Source organism: Talpa occidentalis, unplaced genomic scaffold, assembly GCF_014898055.3.
Source record: "Talpa occidentalis isolate TD23 unplaced genomic scaffold, MPIMG_talOcc4v2.1 talOcc4.13, whole genome shotgun sequence".
Classification (NCBI taxonomy): domain Eukaryota; kingdom Metazoa; phylum Chordata; class Mammalia; order Eulipotyphla; family Talpidae; genus Talpa; species Talpa occidentalis.
In genome coordinates this window covers 89310748-89337366 of record NW_023601322.1, presented here as the reverse complement: position 1 = coordinate 89337366, position 26619 = coordinate 89310748, and the positions used below count along the sequence as shown (strand labels likewise).

Below are 26619 nucleotides of genomic sequence, written 5' to 3'. Positions count from 1 at the left end.
GCAGAATTAGAAGAAAGTACAATTTTGTGTGTAAGTGATCAGTCTTTTGAGATTTGTTTTTTTAGGTTGTGTGGTTGATGTTTTTATTTGAAATCTGCATCAACACTATTTGATGAGCCTGTGGACCTGGTGTCTTTATGACAATGAAGAAGATCCTTTGTGTGTTTTAGAAACAACCAAGTTGCTACTGTTTAACTGCCAGGGGGTTGGGGGGAAGCCTTGACATGGGAGTACTGAGAAGCACCTTCACCCTCCCAAGGTAAGAGTAATGAGGTCTCAGGGTGTTACAGGCTAAATGTTTGTGTTCCCCCAAATTCACATGTTAAATCCTAATACCCAGTGTGATGGTATTATGGCCCAAGGCTTTAGGGGGTAAATAGGTCATGAGGATGGAGCCCTCACAGATGAGGTTAACGTCCTTTTTAGGACACCGAATGACCATTTCTCTTCTTCTCCCATAAGTCTCAGTGACAAACCAGGAAGAAGCCTTCTGCAGACACCTAGCCCATGTTCCTGGGCCTACCACTCTCCAGAAGAGCAAGAAATGGATTTCTATCTGTTAGCAACACACCAACCAAAGAACATATTTGAGCTGCTGCTGTCTTTGGAGATGTGTGTCTGATCCCCCAGCTCTGCTATGCTGAAAGGTCACGTGTCACCGAGAAAAGACCCCAGATGAACTGCCTAAGACTGTCTATCCTCACACAAGGGAGATCACAAGGCAGGGCTAGGCAATCAAGCAATGTAATCAAATAGCTCTGCTAGTAATGGGGAAACGAAACTGACACTGGAATTGGAGCAGAGTTGGGTTGATGCCACAAGCTTGGCTCAATACCCACAGTCTCCTCAATTCACTTCAACCATCTCCACACACTGACACCCCTTATGAGGAGGGCCAGGACCCAAATGGCTTTCCACATGCTCCTTTTTCTTAGAACACCAAGCCAGCTTTGTGCTTATGTTGATAATCCAGTGCAGAACATCTCAGGGAAGATGTGTCTGAAAATGTATCCTCAAGAACACGAGATATAAAACACCACCTCTGCAATGTCCAATGAAGTCAAAACTGCAGGTTCAAATGACTTAATTCTGTATTTAAAGAAATAGTTTTCTATCAAAACTATAAATTTTTAAGAGTGCAAAAACACTGAGGTTAAATATATTTTCAAATATTACCTATATATTTTGGCTTTAGTGTAACATTAACATTTTATAAGAATCACCCATTTCTTAAGCAACCTAAGAATTATTTTGGTTCACTTTAAGTCACATCTTTCACCACTCATAATTTTCTGGTTTTGTTGAAAATAATTTTCAGAAGTCTGAAAAATACAGTTCAACTGATTATCCTGAAATGTATGCATGTGGGAAGACTGTCTGCTTACGAGATACTTCTTTAATAATTCAGGTACTTAAATCATCGTTTCCAAAGCAAATTTTCCAAAATCAAATAAATTGCAAAACTAGAAACATAATCGAGTCTCCACAAAGAAGCTCCAAACCTCTGCCAAAACAGACCTCAAATTTTTAATCCCTTGTCCAAAAAAACTGGACCAAGTATTGACGTTTTCCACCAAGCAAGCCATATAACCACAAATGTTTCTCATTTACTCCACTCCTGGGACATACAGCTCAAATAAAAAATTTCCTGAATACCCCAAATTTCAGATGCAATTTGGAATGCCAGTGATTCATAATGTTATGCAGGAAACATTATGATCTTCTCTTACCAACTCAATGCTTCTGGAATGCAATCCTCAGGAGAGTACCCCAACCAGTCAGAAGGCTGACATCGCTGTCAGCCATGTGACCCAACTATTACGCTCTCTGCCCCAGCTCAGAGGTGATTGTGAACCCTGAGCAGTCTGCTACTCCAGCTACTGTTCTAGTAAAAAAGACATACCTCAAGGGAGCTAAGAAAGATCCATATTGTGCTGCATGGCAAGAAACTTGGTAATACTCAACCCCCCTCTTAGAAGGCAAAATAGTGTTAAAAGGAATTCCAGGCACTGCCCTCATTTTTGCATGCAAAGACACTCACAGTGGCCTCGACACACATAGATTCTAATGAAATTCAAGTATGAAGTTTCAAGAGCCTCTAATACATGAGTCTCAATCTATTCTCAATCCATGTCTTAAAAGCTCCCTTTTAAGTTAAATAATACTGGGTTGTCAGAATAATTGTGACACATTTTTTCTATGTTTTCTACGCAAAAACATTTCTTGACAACCCATTTCTTGGAGTTCCTAAGGTCACAGGAGTCATCGTGTGCAGAGTCTCATCTTCTTTCAAGGAAAGACATAGTTGATCAAGAGGGAGAAAAAATACTGTACTGAATGGACACGAAAATTGTGTATGTGCTAGAAAGCGTGGTCACTAAGAAAGAGAAGATGCGAGCTATGCTAGAGGGACAGGAACACTGCCTGACAGTGTTCACTTAACTCCAGGACTCATTACGAGCAAAATGCTCAGAGAGAGGAACTCTTAAACAAGAATGACCTCAGGGAGTCTGAGGGAAAACTCAAAAATATAACACCCTGCTAGTTTGGGCAAACGAAGACAGCTGCTGCTGATGGTACAGAAATAAGAGCAACAAGATCTCTCAGACTAAGGAATGTCGGGAAAATTTTAAATCATTATTTAAGCATAAGGAGAAAAGAATGTACTTTCAGTAGAACACTAATTTCTAAAACAATATGAATCTGAAAAACAGTGGGTTGGCCTAAAGTAAATTCCATGTGTTCCACAAGAGGCAGTTTTGACTATAGTAACATTTACAAAGAAACTTTTAAACTCAATCTGCAAAGGAAAACTATGAGCTACACTGAGGATTCTGTGAGATGAGTTTGCCTTAGGAAACCAAGAAACAATACAAAAACACTTGATAAAATTAAAGTCTGCACATATAAAGAAAGATAAATTTAAACTTGTGGTTGGATCAACGCATATCGTGAATGATCTAGAAAGTGGCTCAAATATCTCTGGTTACCAAAATAGCCTATTTCCATCCCAACCCAATCTTTTGGTAAGTCATCTCTCATTTATCCATACAAAACAAGACAGCAATCACACTGGTTATTCAATACTTATTTGTACTGAAAGAATTTGGTTTATGAATAACATCAGGAGATGGAATATTTAGACAACTGTGTCTTCTAGTTACTTTAAAATAATATTTCTGTGCATTCTCCTTCTTGCCAATGAGGGTTTTATACTCAGAATGAAGTAAAATCAGCATAACCCTCATCAAATTCTTACGCTCTCACAATTTTGAATACAACTTTTGAACACAAACATGATGCAGAAGAAACTTTAAGAATTGTGCACATGCTAAACTCTTTTAAAAAATGTTACTTCTCGGGGCCTCCCCAGTGGAGCAGCAGGTTGAGCGCAGCGCTGTGAAGCTGTCTGCAGCCTCTGCAGTGCAGGTTCGATTCCCAGCCGGCCAGGGAGATTCCCACATGGTGCAGCAGACCTCTCCTGCCTCGCCTGCTGCTCCCCTCAGCAGAGTACTTTGGTCCTTCTGCCTGTTCTGCTCCCTGCTCTGTCTCTGGTGAATTCTCTCACCCTCCCAGGCCTCTGACTGTACCTCAGTTCTTGTATAAATAAATAAAATCTTTCAAAAAAATGTTACTTCTCTTAATTCTTTTCCCTTTCCTTTAGTTTCTACCAACTGTAACTTTGCTCCAAACATGGGGCACCTGAGATTGTTAATTTTCTACATTAGCTTGACAGGGTCAAGGAAGAGTCCAGATCTTTGTTCGAACATTATTTTGAGTATTTCTGTGACGGTGATTCTGCATAAGATCAACATGTAAACAGATGGACTTCAGTAAAGTACAGTATGGATGGGTCTGAATGGAAAACGTGATACTGCACGGTGTCCCTTATGTGTGGAGTATAGAGAACCAAACAGTGGGGCAGAAAAAGACAAACTTTATTTTTTTTTAAATTTTATTTTTATATTCCCCATACAATTGCAACCCCCTTATTTTGACCCCAAGCCCTTCTTTCCCCGCCCCCCCCAATAGTGTGTCTCTGGTTCATAGTTGTTTGTTGATTTTGATTTTTTTCTTTCTTATAGTTACTCTTTTTCCTGGTCCTTTATTTAAGTTTTCTAGATTCCTGCTATGAGTGAGACCATCCGGTATTTTTCTTTTTCTTTCTGGCTTATTTCGCTGAGCATGATCCCTTCCAGCGCCACCCATGGTGCTGCAAATTGCATGTGTTTATCTTTTTTGATTGCTGAGTAATATTCCATGGTGTATATATACCGCATCCTCTTGATCCAGTCATCTATTTTTGGGCATCTGGGCTGTTTCCAAAGCTTAGCTATTGTAAACAGTGCTGCTATAAACATAGGGGTGCAGGTGCTCTTTGGAATTACTGTTTCTGTGTCCTTTGGGTAAATACCTAGGAGTGGAATTGCTGGATTAAATGGAAAAAGACAAACTTTAAAGCCAACCCCTGGAAGCTGACCATAGATCTGAGGCATCCAAAGGGGGTGGTGGAAGGAGTGAGAAGAGGGTGCAGGGAGAGCACAATGGACTGTGGTGGAGTATGAGGGGTTCAGTGGTGGGAGAGGGACAGTGACCACACCTGAGGGGAGAAATCCTACACTGTCAAAAATATTAACAAGGATGTAAAACAATATAGGAAGGAAGAAAGAAAGGAAGGAGAGGGAGAAAAAGAAAAGGGAGTGAAGAGAGGGAGGGGTGAACTTCCCCCATTAAGAGAGATTCCTACTGCCCGATGGTCTCCCAACTGGAATATTCGCTCTTTGCGAATATTTTGTGGCTCTCCCCGGACCTACAGCAGCCTGCAGGGCCTCAGGCCATCAGCCCTTCCTTGTTCTATAGCAGCCTGTGACTTCTGAACTCAAAGTGGGACATTGGCTTTGCAGAGTTTGGACTTACGGCTCTTCATAAGCATGTGAGCCAATTCCTTTAAAATAAATCTCGGTCTGTCTCTGAGACAGAGGGGTTGGGAGGTTAGAAATAAAGAGAGGGACAGATCCTACCAGTTCTGTTTTCTGGTGAACACTGACTCATACACGACCCTCAAGAAGCTCAAAGTGTAGTCACGAGCAGACACACAAGCAAACTCTGTCCAAGAAGCCTTTCCAAACAATAACACAGAATATTATGCTATGAGCTCAATAAGCCATCAAATAAAAAGAACTATCAATAAACACTCACCAAATGAATTAAAAGTACTTGAAAGCAGGATCAGCCAAGGACAATATCAGACCATGTATTTCATTCCCTCAAGAATTCTCGTAAAGTGAGTGATCTGGTGTCAATTTACAGCGAGGCTTGCCTTGCCTGCATATGCTGACTAGATGAGATTTCTCTGCTTTTATGAGTTAGTTACTGTTATTTGAAGCAGGTCATTGGGAAATAAATTTAAAACAGGGAGTACGGTTCTAAATTAGTTCATTCTCCTCACACTACGTAGTACAAACAAGAAGCAAATAAGCTCACTTGAATGGCAGCCAGGTTCTTCTGCTCCTGAGATGGTGCCTCGTGAACGAAGCGCAGCCAGTTGGAGTGTCGCGGGTTGGTGGCGTCCAAAATGTAGAGAACTTCTCCCTTACTCCCCCGAACCTAAAACACAAAAGGCTTCTAGGGTTAGACCTGAAGGCAGCATTAGGCATACTAAACATGTCAAGGGCAGGACACGACATTCTTTCCGACGTCCTTCTTGATGACAGGTGTTGAAGAGATGCTGGGATAATAAGCCCCCTGCACCTCACACATGTGTAGGGATAGGAACCAGTATTTCACTTGGCAGATGTCTACGGACTCACAAGTACAATCATCTCTCAGAAACATCCTGTGTTGATAGCTCTTTTCTGGTCAAAATTATTTTTGGTGCATATATTTTAATATAAGCCTTGCAACTGCAATTTTTCGGGGAATACCATCACCTCAAGCCATCCTCTTTTTTCCCCCCAAGAGGGTAGTGCTACCTGGTTCTCCACTGAGGGCGGTGGGATAGGGCTGATTCCTCCATTTCCTTCTCCACCTGCTTGCTGCCAACATAACCAGTGGAATTTGACCGCTACTGCACCCCAATTTCATGCTTTTAACCAGCAGATGAATAAAGCCAGTCCCAACATGTCTTTTCAAGACTGCTCGTGGCTAGCTGAGGACAGGGGACTCCCTGCTTTTTGTTCCAAGCACATTATCACATCAGGTCAAGGTTCGTGCTAAAGCCAAGCAGAAGGAAAAAGTGAGGTGAGAGGGCTGTGTGGATAACCTGGTCAGACAGGTGCCCTGATATGAGTTCCGAATGAAAGCAGGAGAAGGATATGAAAACTACCACGAAAAGATTTATGCACCTATATCCATAGTAGCACTATCCACAACAGCCACATCATAGAGCCCACCTAATTGGGCAGGGACAGAGACTGGATAAAGACATCGTAAAATATATCTCTCAGTGGAATACCACTAGGACAGAATGCATGAATCTTTGTTTTTAAAAAAGATTTATTTATTTATTTATTTATTTATTTATTTACTTGTTTATTTATACAAGCACTGGGTACAGTCAGAAGCGCGGGAGGGTGAGAGAATTCACCAGAGCCAGAGAGGAGAGCAGAACAGGCAGACTGACGAAGTACACTGCTGAGAGGAGCAGCGGGCGGCAGGAGAGGTCTGCGCCCCATGTGGGACCCTCCTCCGGTGGCCGGGCAGCAGCCAGGGATCCAACCGGCACTACAGAAGCTGCTGGCAGCCTCGCAACTCAGCACTCAACCGCTGCGCCACCGGGGAGGGCCCAGAATGCATGGATCTTGAGGCGATTATGCTAAATGAAATAATTCAGAAAGTGAAAGGTGGTCTCACTTATTTATGGAATATAAATAACCAAATAACACATACAGGCAAAGCACAGCAAAAACAACTCTTAGACTCTGTGAAAAACATACTGGTCCCCAAAGGGGATGGGAAGGCAAAACAGTGGAGAAGGGAGGAAAAGTGACAGGCATTGGCACTGGAGTTTTAGTGAAGAATGAACTGTGTGCACACGCACACACAGTTATATAGATATGTAAACGATTTCAAAGACTGACACTGCAAAATTCTAACATAGATTGTCCAGGAAAACACACAGTCCATCTGCACCTACTGTCTCTTGTGCTGCCAAGTTTCCCAGTATCCTGTTGGACCAAGCACTCTCCATAACCATTTAAAAATCTCTCATGAAATGCCAGACCCTTCACTGGGAAGCAGGAACTTAATTTTTGAAATTATAATTCCTAAAAAAAATAGTATGGAGACATCTCAAAATATTAAAAATGGATCTACCATGTGACCCAGCAATTACACTCCTAGGTAACTACCCAGGGAATGCAAAAACACTAATTCAAAAGGATCTGTGCACCACCATGTTTATTGCAGCACTATTTACAATAGCCAAGTTATGAAAACCATCTAAGTGCCTAAGGACAGATGAGTGGATTGAGAAAATATGTTGGATATACACAATGGGTTACTACTCAACTATAAAAAAATGGATGAACTCTTGCCATTTCTAACATGAATGGAGGGGATAATGCAAGGTGAAATAAATAAGGAGGAAGACAAATACCAGATGGTTTAACTTATATGTGAAATGTAGAGAAACAAAACAAAGGGCCACACAAGACCAAACCAAAAACGAACCCTAGAAATATGACTGTAGTACTGAGGCTTCTGGGCTGGCAGAGGGAGAGCAAGGTGTGGAAGGGGCCCAAAGGACTATGGTGGAGGACTAAGGGTGCCTTAGTGGTAGGTGAGACGTTGTAACAATACATTTGAGGGGTCCTCCCTGGTGGCGCAAGGGGTGAAGACATAGCACTATGAAGCTATCTGCAGCCACTGCAGCACAAGTTCGATCCTCGGCCAGGGAGCTACCCACTGGTGAGGCAGACCTCTCCTGTCTCGCCTGCTGCTCCCCTCAGCAGTGTATTTCAGAAGATCCACCTGTTCAGCTCTCCACTCTGACTCTAGTGAATCCTCTCACCCCCCACACCTCTGGCCTGTACCCCAGTTCTTATATACATAAATAAATAAATCTTAAAAAAATACATTTGAAGAGTATGATCCTGTATCTCGAATCTTATACAGTGTCATTAACCAATGTTACCACCATGGAAACAGAAAAATTAAAAATCAGCAACTGTTAAAATCCACACAATGGAAGCAGTTTTTTGTGAGGAAACTGCACGGCTTCCCCATGGCATACCTCGGCCTGAGAGGGTAGCACTACTCACAGAAACCGGTGAATGGGGACTCTTAGTCATGTTTGTTATTCAGTATTTAGCACAATATATATCAGATGTGTTTCCTTTGGAATTATTTCTTCAAAGATGTGAAACATAACAAAGATTTCTCTGTGACTTATTAGGGTAAGCACATTTTACCAGGGGCATTGTTTGTTCTTTCTATATTTCAGCTTCTTCCCAGGTCCTAAGGCTCCATTGATGTTCAATGACTCAGTTTTAGTAACTCATTTTCCCTCCCAGTTCATTAGCTGCACGAAGGAATTTTTGAGTCCTCCATTACCTTCTCACACCATATTCCAGCTGAAGAGAAATACACGATTTAATTTTACATTAATACATCCAAATTTATCCACTGACTTATCCTGACTCATATTCTCATTACAAGACTATCAATGGGCAGCCAGAGACCATAGTTGCCTATGCATTCACATCTGAAATAAACTTTTTGCTCATTAGCTGAGGCACTACCCATTTATTTTATTCTAAACATCTTTACACAAATGACTTTTAAATTCCTACATAGCCTTTGTGAGCTGTTTTCTCCATCTTTCAAGTGGCCGATCATTTCTTCATACCCTCATTCCAGTCTTCAACACTTCACTAAAGCCAGTGGATTATCTGCTCACACTTTTACATCTTACCCTAACCACATATAACCCTCACCAAAATATCTAAAAGAGACATCCAAGGATAATCTAACCCATACTTCCTCTTTCCAGAGAAACCAAAACCAAAACAAAACAAACAAACAAACAAAAAACTACTGCAGGGCCTCCCTGGTGGCGCAGTGATTAAAGTCTCAGCACTATCAAGCTATTGCCAGCCCCTGTGACATCAGTTTGATCCCTAGCCAGGGAGCTACCCACATGACATGGCAGACCTCTCCTGTCTAGCCCACCATGCCCCTCAGCAGTGTATTTCAGTCAATCCACCTGTTCCGCTCCCCACTCTGTCTCTGGTGAATCCTCACAACCCCACACCTCTGGCCTGCACCCTAGTTCTTGCATGCATAAATATAAATAAATCTAAAAAAAATCCCCAGACCGATGGCTACTATTAAAGTCTCCATTTATCTATTTTAATTTGATACTGAAACCTAAGGTTATAAATTGAACATGTTTTAAGTCTATCAAATAAAGAAGATTCAAAATCCCTCTTAGTATCCTATCCCAGCACCTAACTAACCTCAGCAAAATATTTTTTTATTCCACTTGTCAAAACCAGTCTTCCAAATCCAATGTTCTTTTATATAAATTATTTTGATGGAAGGAAGCATACCAACTGTCCACCAATGTTCGGCTCCCACAGACCTGGGGCCTGTAATTAAGACAACATTCTCATCTTGCAGTAAAAACCACCTTAACTCCAAACTCTGACTTGCACATGTTTTCCAAGCCAGTTATACTAGAAGAGTTAAGCAGGAAAGGACAATAGACCCTCATGTAAACATTAACACCTTATGCTTTTATAGGGCTGCTCCTATCTACATGATTTCGCCACTTCATACAATGAAGCTAAATGATCACTATGTAGGGACTGGCAGATTCTGGTCTCTGCTAAATGCTGCTGGCATCATTTTTCAAGTGTCCAAGGGAATGTGCTTCCATGGATCTTTCCAGATTACAGAACTGGGCTTAGAATACATGTCACAGTTAGTTCTGACTTCTCAACCAGCAAAGGACAGCGATGACAAACAGATTCTGCTCAAACAGAGAAAACCCTAACATGTAAGTGAAAGAAAAACCTGGAACACAAATTTTCTTTCCTTAAATACAATCTGTTCTTTGTTAAATTGGGTCAACTATCTAGACTGAGAAGCTTAATTATTATTTGGATGGTGAATTCTCACAGAAGGGTCTACAGTATTACTCTCTTATTTCATTTTAGTATTTCCAACACCCAAGGAATTTTTCACTCACTCCACAGATGCCAACAGGAGTCCAGGGTAAAGCTGATTAGCCGGACTTGTCACCAGATGGGGCAAAATGTAACCAGGAGAATTTTATTTAACATAGGGTAAAATTAAATGACAGCAAAATATAGTCAGTTACAAAAAGTATAGCAATAGTATCCCTAATAATGGTCCAGGTATGTTAAATGGAATGATTTTTTTACAAAAGAAAATAAACTTCCCTTTCTATCTTGCAACAAACTCTTTCAAGGAAGGCAGTTGTAACCACTAAGATTTAGAGTGTGGATATCTTTATTTTTTATTTTTATTTCTTTTCTAAGATTTATTTATTTATACAAGAGCTGGGGTACAGGCCAGAGGTGCAGGAGGGTGAGAGGATTCACCAGAGACAGAGTGGGGAACAGAACAGGCAGACTGACTGAAATACACTGCTGAGGGGGAGCAGCGGGCGAGACAGGAGAGGTCTGCTGCACCATGTAGGTTGCTCCCTGGCCAGCCGGGGATCGAACTCATGCTGCAGAGGCTGCGAGTAGCTTCATAGTGTGTTGCTTAACCCGTTGCGCCACCAGGGTGGCCCTGTCATTATGTTTTAATACATACTTTTTCTACAACTACTAAAAGGACATCTGCTTCACCCATTATACTCTAATTGTATTCTCTTCATTCACAGCTTCAAAATGGATAAAATTCAAAGCATAAACAAATGAATTATCTCACATAAGAATGCACCTCAGGCAACTAAGTTTATCCCTATTCCTAGGGGTCATCCTCGCCCATCTCAAACTCATCCAAGATCATAGTTCTGTGCTGACGAATTCTAGAACATAACACCAATCATCAGTAAACATTTATTGAACAACATTTACTGCATGTACATTTTTCCATGTAGCTATAAAAGCTAGAAACGAAATTCTAGAATACGGTTCCTTTAATCAAGCAACATCTTTAGCGTCAATGAGGATAGAGAAAACACAAAACAAAAAACCTCCCAGAGTAATGGCTGATTATTATCAAGTTGCCTATGCATTCACATTTGAAATAAGTGGATGTAAGTGATTCTCATTCATTTCAAAAATACTTAGGACATGAGTGGACAGTAACCTGTAGGGAGGTCCTGAGGGAGAGCTGATGTTAGAGAAGCGTGTGTCACAAACAGCTTCCAGAAGAGCAGGGGGACAGAAAGGGCAGGCCTGGCAGGCAAGACTTAAGCTCTAAAAGGCCGGCTTGGAGGACTGCCTCTTATCTGGCCAGTGGAAAAGTGAGTACTCAGGGTGCCTCCAATCAACAATCAAGGGATAAGGGGAGTTCACTTCTCCAGGACTGTGAAGACAATGTGGCTGATGCAGAATACCTGTTTTGCCTCTGAAGTCTGGAATTTTGGTATATGCCAGGCAGAAAATGCCTATGTGATCCCCATAAAAACCTTGGGCAATGAATTTCTTATGAGCTTCTCTGTACAGAAATGTCACTGCGTGTGACTGCATGAGTGTTACAAGGAGGAGAGCAGGTGCTATGACCCTTCGTGGGAGGCAGAGAGCACTGGGCTCCGGCAGACTCAGCCTGAGACCTTTGCCCTGTTCATCCTCTGTCATCACTTCTAGAAAGCTTAGTTTTGAGTACAACATGCTGCATGCCAGGAGTCCTTCCAGCGAGTTTCTGGATGTGGCAGTGATTTGGGGAACCCCCAACATGCAAGATGAGCTTAGTCCCAGGTAGTCAACCAATAGGCTGCAAAGGTGTCAACAGGCAAGACAAAAGGTCGCTTCAAGGTCAATAGACTCCTACCTTACATGTATCAACATCAATTCCACCAAAGGAAAAAAGAAATGAGAAAAATCAAGCAATAAAAATAATTGTAAATAGTAAGGACCATTCTTTTTCATGGCCCATAATTGTAATTGCATGATATTGTGGCTTCATGAATTAGAACGGCAGCTCCAAATAAGATAGGGTGCCACTTTTGGTGAAAGGAAAAAAGAACTAAATAGGCTATTTCAACCTAGCTGTGAACTAATGAGGTTTGGAGAGCGACAATGACTATGAAGATGGAAACCATGAGTAACTACGAAACAAACACATAGCAACTATCTGTGATTGAGGTACGAGCGAAGGAAAGGGTTGCCAACACCCCAAAACTGTAAGCCTAACTAGTGGGTCTCTTGAATGATCATGGGAACTAGAACAGGTAATGTCTGTGTGAAGGGAGGAGACAGGCCTGGCACTCAGCTCGGTAATTTTCATAGATAAAAGGGAGACCTACCAAGAAGTATGCTTTTGAAATTAAAAAACAGCACTAAGGTGAAAATGAAAGACGAGGGTGGGAAGTGTCGATGGAAAAGCCTTGAAAGTTGGTACCCAACATCTGAAAAGCAGAAGACAGGAGAAAATCCGAAGGGACACCCCTCTGAGAAGTTTGAATTCAGGGCAGACAAAACCAGACAGAAAGGCATACTTAAGGTAACAATAGGGCGAAGAGTGAAACCACAAAATTTAAATAATATTTATGTTACAGGCATGCAAAGAAGCGGTCAAAAAGCTTTTCTCAAATCCTCCTCCCACACATATAGCCCATGGGGTGGAGGGGCCTGGACAATGATCCCCAAATCTCTGTCTCCTAGTGAAGCCAGAGACAGCAGACAGCAGAACAGGACCCTCACCGGCATTCAGAGAAGGTTCTGGATGGCCACAGAAGAGCAGAGTGAGAGTAAGTCACAATAACACCCTCCCAACAAGGGCTGTTCCGAAAAACAGGTCTTCTCCAAGAAGCTCATCTCCACTTGCTCCTAGAAGATTTAGGCTCCATGTTCAGTTTCTAGCAAAAGATCTTACTTCCTCCATCCAAAGGAGAACAGGAGGACTGGCTGGGAAGGGGCCACAGCATCCGTGTTGTACACGCTTCTCTCTTACGGGAGCTCATTTTCCAGAATTCTGCCAAGAGGCTCAAGTTGCCAGCATCACTGCAATAGGAATATCTCCCCGCTGCAGACCAAGCTGTGTCTGGCATCAATAACTGCTCTGGCAACAGGGGCCATGCGAGGAAGGCATCCAAACCCAGGACGCAAAAGCTGCAGAAGAGAATGTTTTCTGATAAAGCAAGCTGGGGCTTTCCTCTTGATCTGATTTTCTCACAGCTGGCATGACATGCCCTGGACAGAGGGAGTGATGGAAATGAGAACTCCCCTGGAGGGGAGCCGTTCAGAAAGGGAATCCGGAGCCCTTCAGGGGATCCTCCAGGAGTACAGGCCCTTTGGAGCTCAGAGGCTTCCTGGGCTCTCTAGGCCACTGACTGGCACGGGAGCAACCCACCGTCACTCCCAAGCCTCAGTCTGCAGAGAAGCTCCTGGACTATTTGGGAGGACGCTGAGGCCATTCATTCTTCTCGACATCACCTGACTATTTGCTTTTACCTTCCTGCGCTTTCATTCTGACGTTTTAAAGAATGAACCCAGCACCCTAGGCATGCCAGTCAGAATCCCCATAACAGCAGGACCCCAAGCCCATGAGCTCTCTACCTGCCACCATGGTGTGCAGCCGCCCAGGACTTGTGAGTAATCACCCTAAAATTTCAAAGTTCTGAATTTGCATATTGCAATCCCAAGGCCCAGTCCAGCCACAGGGCTGGCTCTGGTGAAGGAAACATCTGCAAGGACTCCCCACAGGGTGCTAGGGAGTGCCCCCAGACATTCTGAGCCAACAGCATCACTGCTGATAGGCTGCCTGAGACTGACCCAAAAGGCAGGTACACGTCCACACACACCTGGCCCTGGTCGCCTAAGAACACGCACACTTGGGAGAGGAGAGCTCACAATTGCATCCCGGAGATGCTCGTGAGGCTTCATTTAGATCAGTACCGTGTGACCTCTGCTGAGCATGTATGCTGGGTTTCATCAGATCCGTTCTACGACAGCAAAAGATCCTGCTTAAAAGAGCAAATAACAGTGACAATAGCTAGCCATTACTGAGTGTTTAATATGTGTCAAGCAATTTGCTACAAGCACCTTTATATAAGTTATAGAATTGACTCCTCTAAACAACCTTACAAAGCAGGGGCTACACATTGACCAGGTTTAACAGATGAAGAGACTGAAGCACAAGTAGAACAAAGAACACATTCCAGCCGTCACAACTGGTAAGCACTGGAGGGAGGGTTGGAACCAAGACGATCAGATCCACAATGCACCCCATTACACTAATGTAATTACTACTGTAGTTCCAAGCTGGGAGCTGGTGAGTAGTTGTCAGCGGCAGGCAGCACCCTAGGAAGGATTCCTCGGACCCTTGCCTTGTGGAGCATGGGTGGACCCTGGCTCAGGGGTTACCACTCGCATGATCGTGCTGTTTCTTGCCTTTCGGGAGCCTGATCTGATCACATGAGCTGCTCACCAGGTCCCTCTGGCTGGTACACAGACACGTCAGAGCGCTGGAAGCATGAGACAGACTGACATGAGGGTGGTTCCCCACTGCTGAGATGGACAGGCATCAGGAGCCTGAGGAGGCCCCCAAGAGATCTAAGGACCCAAAGCAAAAGAACCCATGGACCTACGTCTTACAATCTCAAGGAACTGGATTCAAGCAACCACCTGAATGAGCTTGGAAGCAAACTGATAACTCAGAACCTAGAGTTAAGAAACCACCTTGATAGGGTCTTGTAAGACCCTTAAGCAAAGGGCCACAGGCCTCCTCCAACACAACACTGTAGATTTTAAGATCCTTAAAATGGCGCCACCAGGAGGTTCTTGGACTTTTTAATCTAAACAAGTACCGGGGTCCTCCCTGGTGGCATAAGGGGTTAAGACGCAACCTATGAAGCTATCCACAGCCACTGTAGCACGATTTTGATCCCCAAGCAGGGAGCTACCCACATGGAGCAGCAGACCCCTCTTGTCTTGCCCGCTGCTCCCCTCTGCAGTGTATTTCAGTCAATTTGCCTGTTCTGTTCCCCACTCTGTCTCTGGTGAATCATCTCACCCACCCCTGCACCTCTGGCCTGTACTCCAGTTCTGGTATGCAGGAATAAATAATTCTTAAAAAAAAAAAAAAAAAAAAACCACAAGAACCGGAAATGCTCCTACACTTGCTAGGTGTTGCTCATCACAGCGCCTTAACAAGATGTTTGTGAGAGCGAAATTTCTGAGATGTTATTTTACAAAGTTAACCTGGTGAATATACTGTTACTGTAACATTTTCTACAGGGTTTGCATGCCATCCCATTATCAAACACATTCATATTTCTATAATGACATGTTTGAAAGTCATGCTAAGTAGGATAAAAACTAAAGATTACAGTCTCAAGTTAAGTTTTGCTCTAAAAATTTTTATTTTTATTTTTTAATTTTCATTTTCAGAGCTTTTTGGAGTTCAGAATCCCAGGTGAAGGTCTATGGTCCTAGAGGTTAAAATTAGCACTCAGACAGCCTATTTGAGTTCTTTTTCTCAACTAGCATGAAATAAATCTATTATACTAAAGACAGGCACTCTGGAATGATGTCAAGGGAAAATGCAATGCCACAAAATTAAAGAAAACATGCTCATTTACCTGGGAACAGGGATTGTTAATATGACAAATCTGCAAAAACTCGTGTTACAGAATGTGTCTCTCCATGAAAGGAGGAGGACATCACACAGCAGTGAAGAAGCACCATCTCCCCCAACCCCACCTACATACAGCCACCTTGCATTGCAACTCCCAACATGCCAGGAACTGAGATTCCTGAATGGGAGGGGGCAGCTGGGAAGGGGCAAGGTGGATGCATAAATGGAGGTGGACTGAAGGAGGAAAGAGGGATACCTGGAGCAGAGAGGTGGACAGGAGACATGCGGTGAGAGACACGTAGGGAGCCTGAACACTTCTGTCCTTGGCAGTGATAACGGCAGCTGTCAGCCTGACCTTGTGATGGACTATACAGTACATTTTAAATTTCAGATCCCTCCTGTCCCAGCTGTCTAGGACCTGCCTAACCCCTTTCTTGTGGTTCCCCATCAGAAGCTGCCCTAGACTTGAGGGAATCTTTTGGACCTCAGTCACCTGTTTTGAGTAGAACTTTTTTGACTGGGAATATGCCCACAAGGGAGGGGAGGTGTTTGATCAGGAGTTTGATCTGGGTTTGATCAGGAGTCTGTTATTAGAAATCCTTTCTCTGGGCCTTCCCTGGTGGTGCAGCAGTTGAGCGCTGGGCTGTGAAGCTGCCCACAGCTTCTGCATCGCTGGTTCGATCCCTGGCCACCGTCGAGGGCCCCACATGGTGCGATAGACCTCTCCTGCCACACCCGCTGCTCCCCTCAGCAATGTATTTCGTCAGTAGTCCACCTGTTCTTTTCCCCGCTCTGGTTCTGGTGAATTCTCTCATCCTCCCGTGCTTCTTACTGTACCCAGTGCTTGTATAAATAAATAAATAAATCTTAAAAAAAAAAAAAAAAAAGAAATCCTTTCTCCTCTCTCTCTCTCTTTCACTCTCTCTCTCTCTCTCTCTCTCTTTCACCACACACCAATTAAAGATTTTTCACACTAAGAGTCTGCTTTCTTTGCCTTTGAGTGCACAATGGCCAAACCCTTTTAGGAAACACACCGCTTAACAGGGCACCCCTCAGCTGTATGGTTACAGTTGCACAGACAGTAGCTGTTCTATGAAAGTACTGCTTAGTACTACAAATCCTAAGAAAACATTTTCTTGATGGAGAGCTACTTCCAGACTCCCTAGGACCTGGAAGCAAAGCCTATAGATATAAACAAGGCATGTAATACTAAGACCTACAGCCTTTTCTGTTCATGCGAATATATTCCCTTTTACTTGTAATCTACTTATTAAATGCAAAGCAGAGACAATATGCAAATCCTGGGCAATATGTCCACGTCTGAGATTTATAAAACACAAAATTACCATCTTAAATGCAGACTTCAGTATATGTATGAGTTTCAAATGCTCTGAGGGTCTGAAAGAAGGATTTTTTAAAAACCATGATTCGTTAATCAAAAGTTATAAAGTAACAAATGGGCACATCAAAACATTAATTATCTAAGCTGTCCTAAAAATTCTTCAAAGAACAAAGTGCTTCAGCGTAGTCATTTATCATACAGCAAGGAAATTATAGGCCAAATCGTTAAGTGGAATTTATTCAAATCCATGGACATTAATCTTCTTTATATAAAAAGAAACATGGAATTCCTCAGGTAGAATTTTATGCAAACTTTCAGCCTGGTTTGGAGACCCTCCATTGTGTGCAAAACAATTACATGCGTGTTAGTAATTTTGACTTGGAGAAAATAACATACCTAACTGTAGAAAAACTTCATTAAATCACTTTTCTGTATTAAACATAAATTAGAGCTGCAGTTTGTTACTAAAACAGACCCAAACTAAGTAACCACACAATAGCTTATCTGCTCAGATTCAAATAAATCAAGCTGCTCATAAAGAGACTTCTAGTCTGTCTGTTGTTCTCACATTTAATTTACTATATAATAACAGCAAAACAGCTTGGCAAACATAAAAATGTAAACTACTCTGAATATAAACAGAGGCTGTGTTGCTATAATATTTAAGAATCAACAGATGGTTGGCATCAGAAGACTGGCACAGATACAAAAAAAAAACTAGAAAGACAAATTGAACAAGGTATGTTTGAACTTCATTTCCTATACTGGAGGGGGGAAAACCCTCATGTCAACATACAAGTGATCTGGAACCTCTGTAAGGGTGCAAGCATCGAGGTCTTGGAAGATAGTCAGCGCATGCACACAGGTACTACAGAATATTTAAAAACCTGCCTAATACTGGGTAAGATGATGACACAATTCATAAGCGGGGGAGAGGACACAGAGGAAGAAGAGGGTCTGCTCCCCTGCACGTCCCAACCAGATCAGGATTCCAGAGCCACATGATGATGCTATGACCTAAAAAGGCAGGAAATACACACTCCATTTTTCCATAATTCCGCAAGTCACAAGCAAGCTACATGTCAGGCAGTATAGACAGGTCTGGGGCACACAGATAAAGACTCTGAAGACTCCATTCCTTTTCCTGTCATTCAATAAATACGTTCTGGTTGCACTAAGAAATGAAAGCTCAAAGACATTTAGTCAACGTAAACGAGCTCACAGTGCAGTGATGGGGACAGACGCCCGATGGGGAGTTAATGTAGAAACCACACCCCGTCTCAGGTATTCAGAGAGCCTGAGAGGAATTAGGGACCATACGGGCGAGAAAGGAGAGTCGAGTCCAAATAATAGGTCTAGCAAAAGCAAAGACAGTGTGGGGTGACTTTGACATAAAACTGTGAGAGTTAAGTATGAGGCAGGAAATCACGAAAAGAGAGGTCCTCGGTGAGTCAGCTCTTGGGCGCTCGGATATCTGGGGCCAGTCTGGAAAGACAGGGCTCAACAGCACCCCCCATGGATACTCAGCAGACAGAACAGCCAGAGAGCTCCAGACTCTTCCTAGGGGAACATGGACTGTCTCGGTCTAACTAGGGTTGCATCTAGGCAGGCAAAACCAGTCACTGTTTGAGGCTCTTGAGTTCAGAACTGGCTGCGTCTTGCTTCTCACACTCTGGTGCAAGCAAGGGGGGGCTGCCAGAAAGGCTCTTCTCTGGTTAATTGGAAACATGTTCCTCTCGGACTCCGTATCTTTCTTATTTTAGTTTTGTCCTCAAACAGGAAAGCTCAGTCTCCACCATCTCTCACATGACAACACTTTAAGGCATCTGAAGACAACGATCTCATTCAACTTCTGCTCTTCGTGAGGATGAGTCCCTGGTCCGTCTGAGTGATCAACGGGGCAGAGTTCCCAGACCCTGCCTAGATGGCTGCTGTCTGCTGAGTGTCAGGATCCCTATCTAACACCCAGAACTTGATGGGTGTCCTGGCCATGGTCTGACCAGCACCCAGAACAATCCCGTACTCTCTCCCATGCTGGCAGTACTATACTTTTTTTAAAATTGCAGCCCCAATTTTTGATCTAGCCAAAATGTCCTGTTACAATGCTAACCACAAAGTGCTAACCAAAATGTCCATGTAAACCAGGAAGACACTGAAAACCTCTGCCTATGAGTCAACATCATGTCTGATATCCTCATCTTAAAGTCCAAAAGCTGATTTTATCTTTGCACTTGTTTCATGTCACTGTGCGAGCACTGGGTCCACCACTCTGTTTACTCACAGTTCTTAAAAATCTTGACTACATATCTTAAATATTATCTATCCCTCACACCTATTAGGATAGATAGTAGGATAATCAATAAATCAATGAATAACAAGTGTTAGGGAACATGGAGAAACCAGAGCAATTGTGCATTATTGGAAGGATTACAAAATGGTGCCATTGCTATGGAAAACAGCTAGGTTTCTCACAAATTGAATGAAAAAGTAGATCCAATTGTATGATCCAGTAATCCCACTTCTAGGTATATACCCAAAGGAATTGAAAGCAGGATCTGAAAAAGATATTTGTATACCCATGTTCATAGCAGCACTATCACAATAACCAAGATGTAAAGATACCCCAAATATCCATCTGTCAAAGAATAGATGAACGAGAATACACACATACAACGGAATAATACTCAGCCCTTAGAAAAGGCAATCCTATCAAGGATTTCCATGCTATGACATGGGTGAACTTTGAAAATATTATACTAAGTAAAATTAGCCAGTCCTAGAAAGACAAATGCTGTTTGGTTCCACTTACATGATATATTTATTTAAAAAAAAAAAGACATTCACTTATGCACAGAACTGGGGTATAGGCCAGCGGTGCAAAGAATGAGAGAATTCATCAGTGACAGAGTAGGGAGCAGAACAGATGTATCTACTGAAATACACCACTGAGGGGAGCAGCAGGCGAGACAGAAAAGTCTACTGTGCAATATATAGGTCAGCTCCCTGGCCGGGGATCAAACTCAGGCCACAGCAGTGTTAGCATGATAGCACTGAGACTTAACCCCTAGGCCAAGTTCATAGAAACAGAAAACAGAGTAGTGGTTGCCAGGGCTCAGGAGGAGGAAGAAAAAAGGCAGCTGTTTAAGGCGAACAGTTTCAGATCTGCAACGATGAAAAATTTCTGAAGATGAGTTTTAAATAGATCTAACTACTGAACTTCACACTTAAGAAAGATTAAGACATAAACTTTTTATTACATTTTTTTAAAGATTTATTTATTTATACAAGAACCGGGGTACAGACCAAATGTGCAGGAGGGTAAGAGTATTTACCAGAGACAGAGCGGAAAACAGAACGGGCAGACCCAATGAAATACACTGCTGAGGGGAGCAGCGGGCACGACAGGAGAGGTCTGCATGCCATGTGGGTTTCTCCGAGGCCGGTGGGGATCGAACTGGCACTGCAGAGGCTGCAGACAGCTTCACAGCACTGCGCTCAACCACCTGCACCACCAGGGAGGCCCTATTACATGTTTTCTTTTTTTTCTTCCAAATTTAGAAAAGTGAAAAACATAGTATCTCTGTCCCGTCTTTTCCCCAGCTCACACATACAATGAGATCCAGATAGACACTCATTTTCATGAATCTTTGCTAAAAGACTGAATGGGCAGAGCCAAGACAGAACCTACTTTTTCTCCCCGGTGGCACAGAGGTTTGAGCGCCACGCTGTGAAGCTGTCCGCAGCCTCTGCAGCCCAGGTTCGATTCCCGGCCAGCCAGGGAGATACCCACAAGGTGCAGCAGACCTCTCCTGCCTCACCCTCTGCTCCTCTCAGCAGTATCTTCAGTCCGTCTGCCTGTTCTGCTCCCCGCTCTGTCTCTGGTGAATCCTCTTACCCTCCTGCACATTTGACCTGTACCCCAGTACTTGTATAAATAAATAAAAACAAATGTTTAAATAAATCCAAACTCTGGCTGTAAGAAGTTAAACCATCCATCAATCCTTCCAACCTCACTAGTCCCAGCCCACAGTTCTGCATCTTACACACAGTTATCATGACAGCCTGAGAGAAATGTTTCACTGAAACCAAAATCTATAGTATCTATGGGACACCCATGAGTGTCCATAATCATGAAAAATCATGTGTCCTAACTCAAAGTTCTGTTAGACCTACTGGCTTCTAGTGTTGCCACTCCCCTTACTATTCTGGTATTTCATTCCAAAATTGTGTAGTTGAAGAACTTAATTTGTAGTATCTCATTTTTCTGATACTGGAGATATAAACTAATTTAAAATACTGCATTTTTCTATTAGCGATTATGGAACTTGGGCTATTATGTACACTTTATGTTTCTCCAGATTGAGCATGACTTTCATTCATGAAGATTTTTCCTGAACAGCTGACCAGCAATCAAAACCAGGAGCTCAAAAATCCAACAGCAAAAAATTCTATTATTAAAACAGAAGATTTATATGCAAAGTCCATATAATGACTTTAATCCCTAGTCAACAAAGCTGGGAAAGTGGGAGGGGGGAACAGGGAAAGGGAAATACTATCTTCTCTTTCTGTCTTTACTTACTAGATGAAACAGAGCTAAGTATGTAGAATTTAAAATGAGATTTCTGCTTCAGAATCACAAGAGAAGATTAAAGCAGAGAAACCCCATGTGACGACTACATTTGACCAGTTTCACTTGTCACCACACTGCTGATAGAAACTCTTGAATTTACTAAATGAAAAGATACTACTCTCATATGAGAACAATATGCAATTTAAATCAAAACCAAAATACTTCATGTGGAAATGTAAACACTAACGTTGGTTATCATTGAAGGAGAAGTCAGGAAATGGGTTAGGAACAGGGTGCCCCAAGCCCTAAGTCCATTTATCAGCCCGATTGAGTAACAACCACAGACAGGAGGGTGCCCCCCCCCATTCAATTAAAAATGAAATATTCAGAACAGCAACATAATAACACCATAGTAATGGCCAAAGCCGGTTTCTAGAAAAGAAGGCTGGGTAATGTGGGAACCCTCAGTGGACCTCAGTAACCTAGAAGACCCCCCAAGGGCCCAACCAATCCGGAGGAGACACATGTGGAAACACCCAACAGCCAAAACCCCCACGCCTTGCCCACTGTGACAAGCAAATGCTTCTTGTCACCTCAGCTGGCTACCCATTTCGGACCCCTCTGCACTCGGAGAATTTTCCTGTTTTTCTTCCTATGTATAGATAAATCTCTGGCTTTTCTGTAACTTTGGTCTTGTTGTTGAATTCTTTATTTGCCAAAGACAAGACCCAAGAAAGAACCTGCCTGGGATCCTTGGACTCTGGGCCTGCTCCCTTAAACTCTTGATTCATTGTTCATTTTAGTCTAAGCTGAAAATTCTAGCTAAAGTCAAAAAAAAAAAAAACAAAACAAAACCCAAAACCATGAAAGACTGCCTTTGGCTTGCCCAGCTCTGAAGCACTGCTATCCACTGAGGAAGCTGGTCCCTGGCTGTAGGAATCTATCTGTTGTGCCTTTGTGAATCCTGACAAGAAGTACCCGCTCTTCCGAAGGTCTGACGCCACAGTCAGTGCCCACAAGGCATCAGCAGTGCCCTGCAGGGAGAAGGTAGCAGAGCGTCCCTAAATGAGGCCAGCATGCTTCTCAGAAGCAGGTCACACCACTGGGCTGTGGACAAGCTCCCTCCTATACCAGGCAGTGAGTAGAAGGTGTTCTCTGTCGGGGTGATGTGAAGAGGAGCTTGCCTGGCCTGCTGGGAGGCTGGGAGAGCTGGACTTCCTGGCCAATCTGGTGACCAAGATGGGTGGCTGATCTTCTGCATCCACCTGTGAATCCACCCAGGGTCCTGACTCTGCCCACCTTGGAAGCCCAGACACAGAAAGAGATTAAAACAAAGACAGGGCAAAGGTTTTCACTTGCACGCTCAAGGCCAACTGACCACTGGTTGCCTGGGGGCCATGCTGAGCATGATTCTGAGGCTATGAAGGGGCCAGCAGCCCCATCATTTCCAACCAGAATCCAGATAGAACAGGGCAGGGGCTTCTTCCCTCAGCAGCATCAGTAGTAACAGCACTTTACATGCCTCACGGTGGCAACCCTAAAAACTGGTCCTCTCATGTCCAGGAGGAAGAGCAACTGGGAAAGCTGACTCTGCCTTCTGGGGGCCAGGCCAAGTAAAAATGGGAATCACCCAAGTGTCATTAAGAAAACTGGCCAGGGGTTAAGTCTCAGCACTATCAAGCTTTCACCAGCCACTAAAACATGAATTTAATCCCCGGCCAGGGAGCTGACCCACATGGTGCAGCAGACCTCTCCTGTCTCACCCACTGCTCCCCTCAGCAGTGAATTTCAGTAGATCCGCCTGTTCTGCTCCCCACTCTGTCTCTGGTGAATCCTCTCATCCCCTGCACCTGTGGCCTGTATCCCTGTTCTTGTATGCATAAATAAATAAATCTTTTTAAAAAAAGGTAAATTGACATATTTATTGCAGTATTCACATATTTCTTTTTTCTTTTTTTTAATAGAATTCTTTTTTTTTTAAGATTTATTTATTTTATACAAGAACCAGGGTACAGGCCAGATGCGCAGCAGTGTAAGAGGATTCACCAGAGACAGAGTGGGGAACAGAACAGGCAGACTGACAAAATACACTGCTGAGGGGAGCAGTGGGTGAGACAGGAGAGGTCTGCTGTGCCATGTGGGACTTTCGCCGGCCGGCCAGGATGAAACCGCTGCTGCAGAGGCTGCGGACAGCTTCAAAGCGCAGCGGTCAAAAGCCTGAGCCACCAGGGGAGGCCCTTCACATATTTCTTAAGCATTTAACACATGTAAAACTATGCTACCATTTTTATTAGCTCTCTATAGCTCTCTCTCTTATAGGTCACTGATAGAGTTTTTTGTATACCATGTCCTTAATCCCATTTTCCCCATAAGTCTTGTGGTTTTTATGGAGTGACTTTGCATAATAACTGATTTTTTAGAAACACATATGATAGCAGAACTGACTATATCATAAAGTATCAACAGGTAAGAGTAACAAGGTCTAAAATAAAAAGATTTTACAAGGTAAGAACACTGAAAACACTTAAGACCATAAAATAAATTCCAGATCTGATGTATGCTCCAAGATAAAATTACTGCAGATACATTTGATGAAAAATCCAAAGATTCTGTTGATGGAAAGTCTCAGAATCCCCAGGACATGAAGAATGCATGTAAAATTTTAGAAAAACACAACCACCTTCCTTCTTTATTTCTACAGGAATGAGGATATATTCAGCTTTACATAGCTTTAGTAAAATATTGGCAGAAATCTACAATACCAAGTGGGATTGGCTGAATTCAGAGGAATCCAAAACAAACTCTTCCAGGACAGTCACTTGCAAAACTCAAAATAGTTGTGTCATTAAGACCTATCCAGAAAAACCTCATCTGAGAAATAGTACATAAATTTACTACAAATGAAAATTGTGTTCTTCTTTTCATGAGAAGCATGAAGACCAGCTCACTGAAAAGGACTCCAGAGCTGACTGTGAGACAAGGTGGATACAACAAGTCAGAGTTCAGACTCATAAGCTTAACAAGGAGAACACAATATAGTAGGTTCAACTATATTTTTATAGCACGAAATAAATAGAAGACTCTGTTTCCAAAACCCAAGTGACCTTTACAAGTAGTTAGCTTACTCCTCAAACACCCAATTTCTGACCAAGCTACTTTCATGTACCACATCAGTGGAGCTAGACTAGCTAGGGGAAGAAGCAAGGTATCATTTGTTTAGCTCAGCTCCTTAATGTGGCCAGCTGCTGTAGTAACCATATTCTGTTCCTGGGATAAGTTTCTGACTTAATAATCCGTTGCTTTTCCACTGCTGGTACTGGTTTTTAACTCTAGGATATTTGAAGATGATTTCAATTAAAATAACCTTATCTTTTGACCAACTTCATGTAAACTGCCCAGGAAATCATAACATGTGGTATGCAAGAATCTCTGGTCACATGAAAGACAAGAACAAAGTAAGGAATTAGTTATAAGAGCCAGTTAAAATAAAACTGACCATCTTATTTTCAGATCAGATGTCAGCAAAGTCATAGTTGAAATCTCTAATAAAAGAACATTTTAGGGCTTCCCTGGTGGCGCAGCGGTTGAGCACTGGGTTGCGAAGCTGCCCGCAGCCGCTGCGGCGCCGGTTCGATCCCCAGCTGCTCCCCGGCCACCGGAGGAGGGTCCCACATGGCACGCAGACCTCTCCTGCCGCCCGCTGCTCCCCTCAGCAGTGTACTTCAGTCCTTCTGCCTGCTCTGCTCCCTGCTCTGGCTCTGGTGAATTCTCTCACCCTCCCACGCTTCTGACTGTACCCAGTGCTTGTATAAACAAATAAATAAATCTTAAAAAAAAGAAAAAAAGAATTTATAAAAAAAAAAAAAGAACATTTTAGGTCCATAATCATAGCTAAAAATTCCACAGAGAACAATACAATTTCTGAAAAGCTAACTTCTAGAGGATTTCATTTCTACACTTGAAAATATCTATAATGCCCTAACAAACTTGAAATCGCCTGTTTATTAAAAAGCAATATTTAAGACACACTAAAAAAAAAAGAAGAAAAAAATAGGCAAATGAAAAGGAGAAAAGTCGGGCCTCTCTGGTGGCACAATGAGTTAAGCACCACACTATGAAGCAATCCACAGCCTCTGCAGCACGAGTTTGATTCCCAGCCACCCAGGGAGCAACCCACATGGCACAGCAGACCTTTCCTGTTTCGCCTGCTGCTCCCTTCAGCAGTGTATTTCCGTCAGTCTGCCTGTTCTGTTTTCCACTCTGTCTCTCTTTTTTTTAATTGCATATTCTTTGCTCTTCTGTCAAAGATTAGTTGACCATAAATCTGTGGGTTTATTTTTGGATTTTCTATTTAGTTCCAATGGTCCATGTGTCTGTTATTGTTCCAATACCATGCAGTTTTGATTATTATGGCTTTGTAGTATAGTTTGAAATATGGACGTGTGGTGCCTCCATTCCCTTCTTTTTTTTTTTTTTTTTCAGGAGAGCTTTGGCTATTAGGGGTTTTTGGTGGCTCCATATGAATTTCATCAATATTTGTTCTATTTCTTGGAAAGAATGTCATTGAAATTTTTATTGGAATAGCATTGAATTTGTAAATTGCTTTCGGTAGGATGGCCATTTTGAAAATGCTAATTCTTCCAATCCATGAGCAGGGGATGTCTTTCCATATCTTTGTGTCTCACCCCCTCTCCACATCTCTGGCCTGTACCCCAGTTCTTATATGCATAAATAAATAAATCTTTTTTAAAAATTCCCATTTTTAAGGTAGAAAGCTATGATAGAATAATTAAAATAATCATTTTGTAATATAAATACATAAAATACACACTATGTAGAAGCACATTTTCAATAATTATTTCTACATAATTACTAACTACAGTCTACAAAAGTATCATTGTAACTCAGATTATCTGCATAAAATACTCAGATTACAATGTGACCTAGGTACACAGGGAAAAAAAATCATTTATTTTCAAAAATTCATTTG

General features: G+C 42.6%; 1 protein-coding gene across 6 annotated transcripts in view; it reads right to left on the bottom strand.

Moving 5' to 3' along the window:
* PRDM5 (PR/SET domain 5) overlaps positions 1 to 26619 on the bottom strand; it is a 158354-nt gene that overhangs the window by 118218 nt on the left and 13517 nt on the right. For all 6 annotated transcript variants that reach the window (XM_054694518.1, XM_037509506.2, XM_037509503.2 and 3 more), the window contains one exon: positions 5485 to 5607. In XM_054694518.1, coding sequence (XP_054550493.1) covers positions 5485 to 5607 — 123 coding nt within the window. The remainder of the gene's footprint in view (positions 1 to 5484; positions 5608 to 26619) is intronic.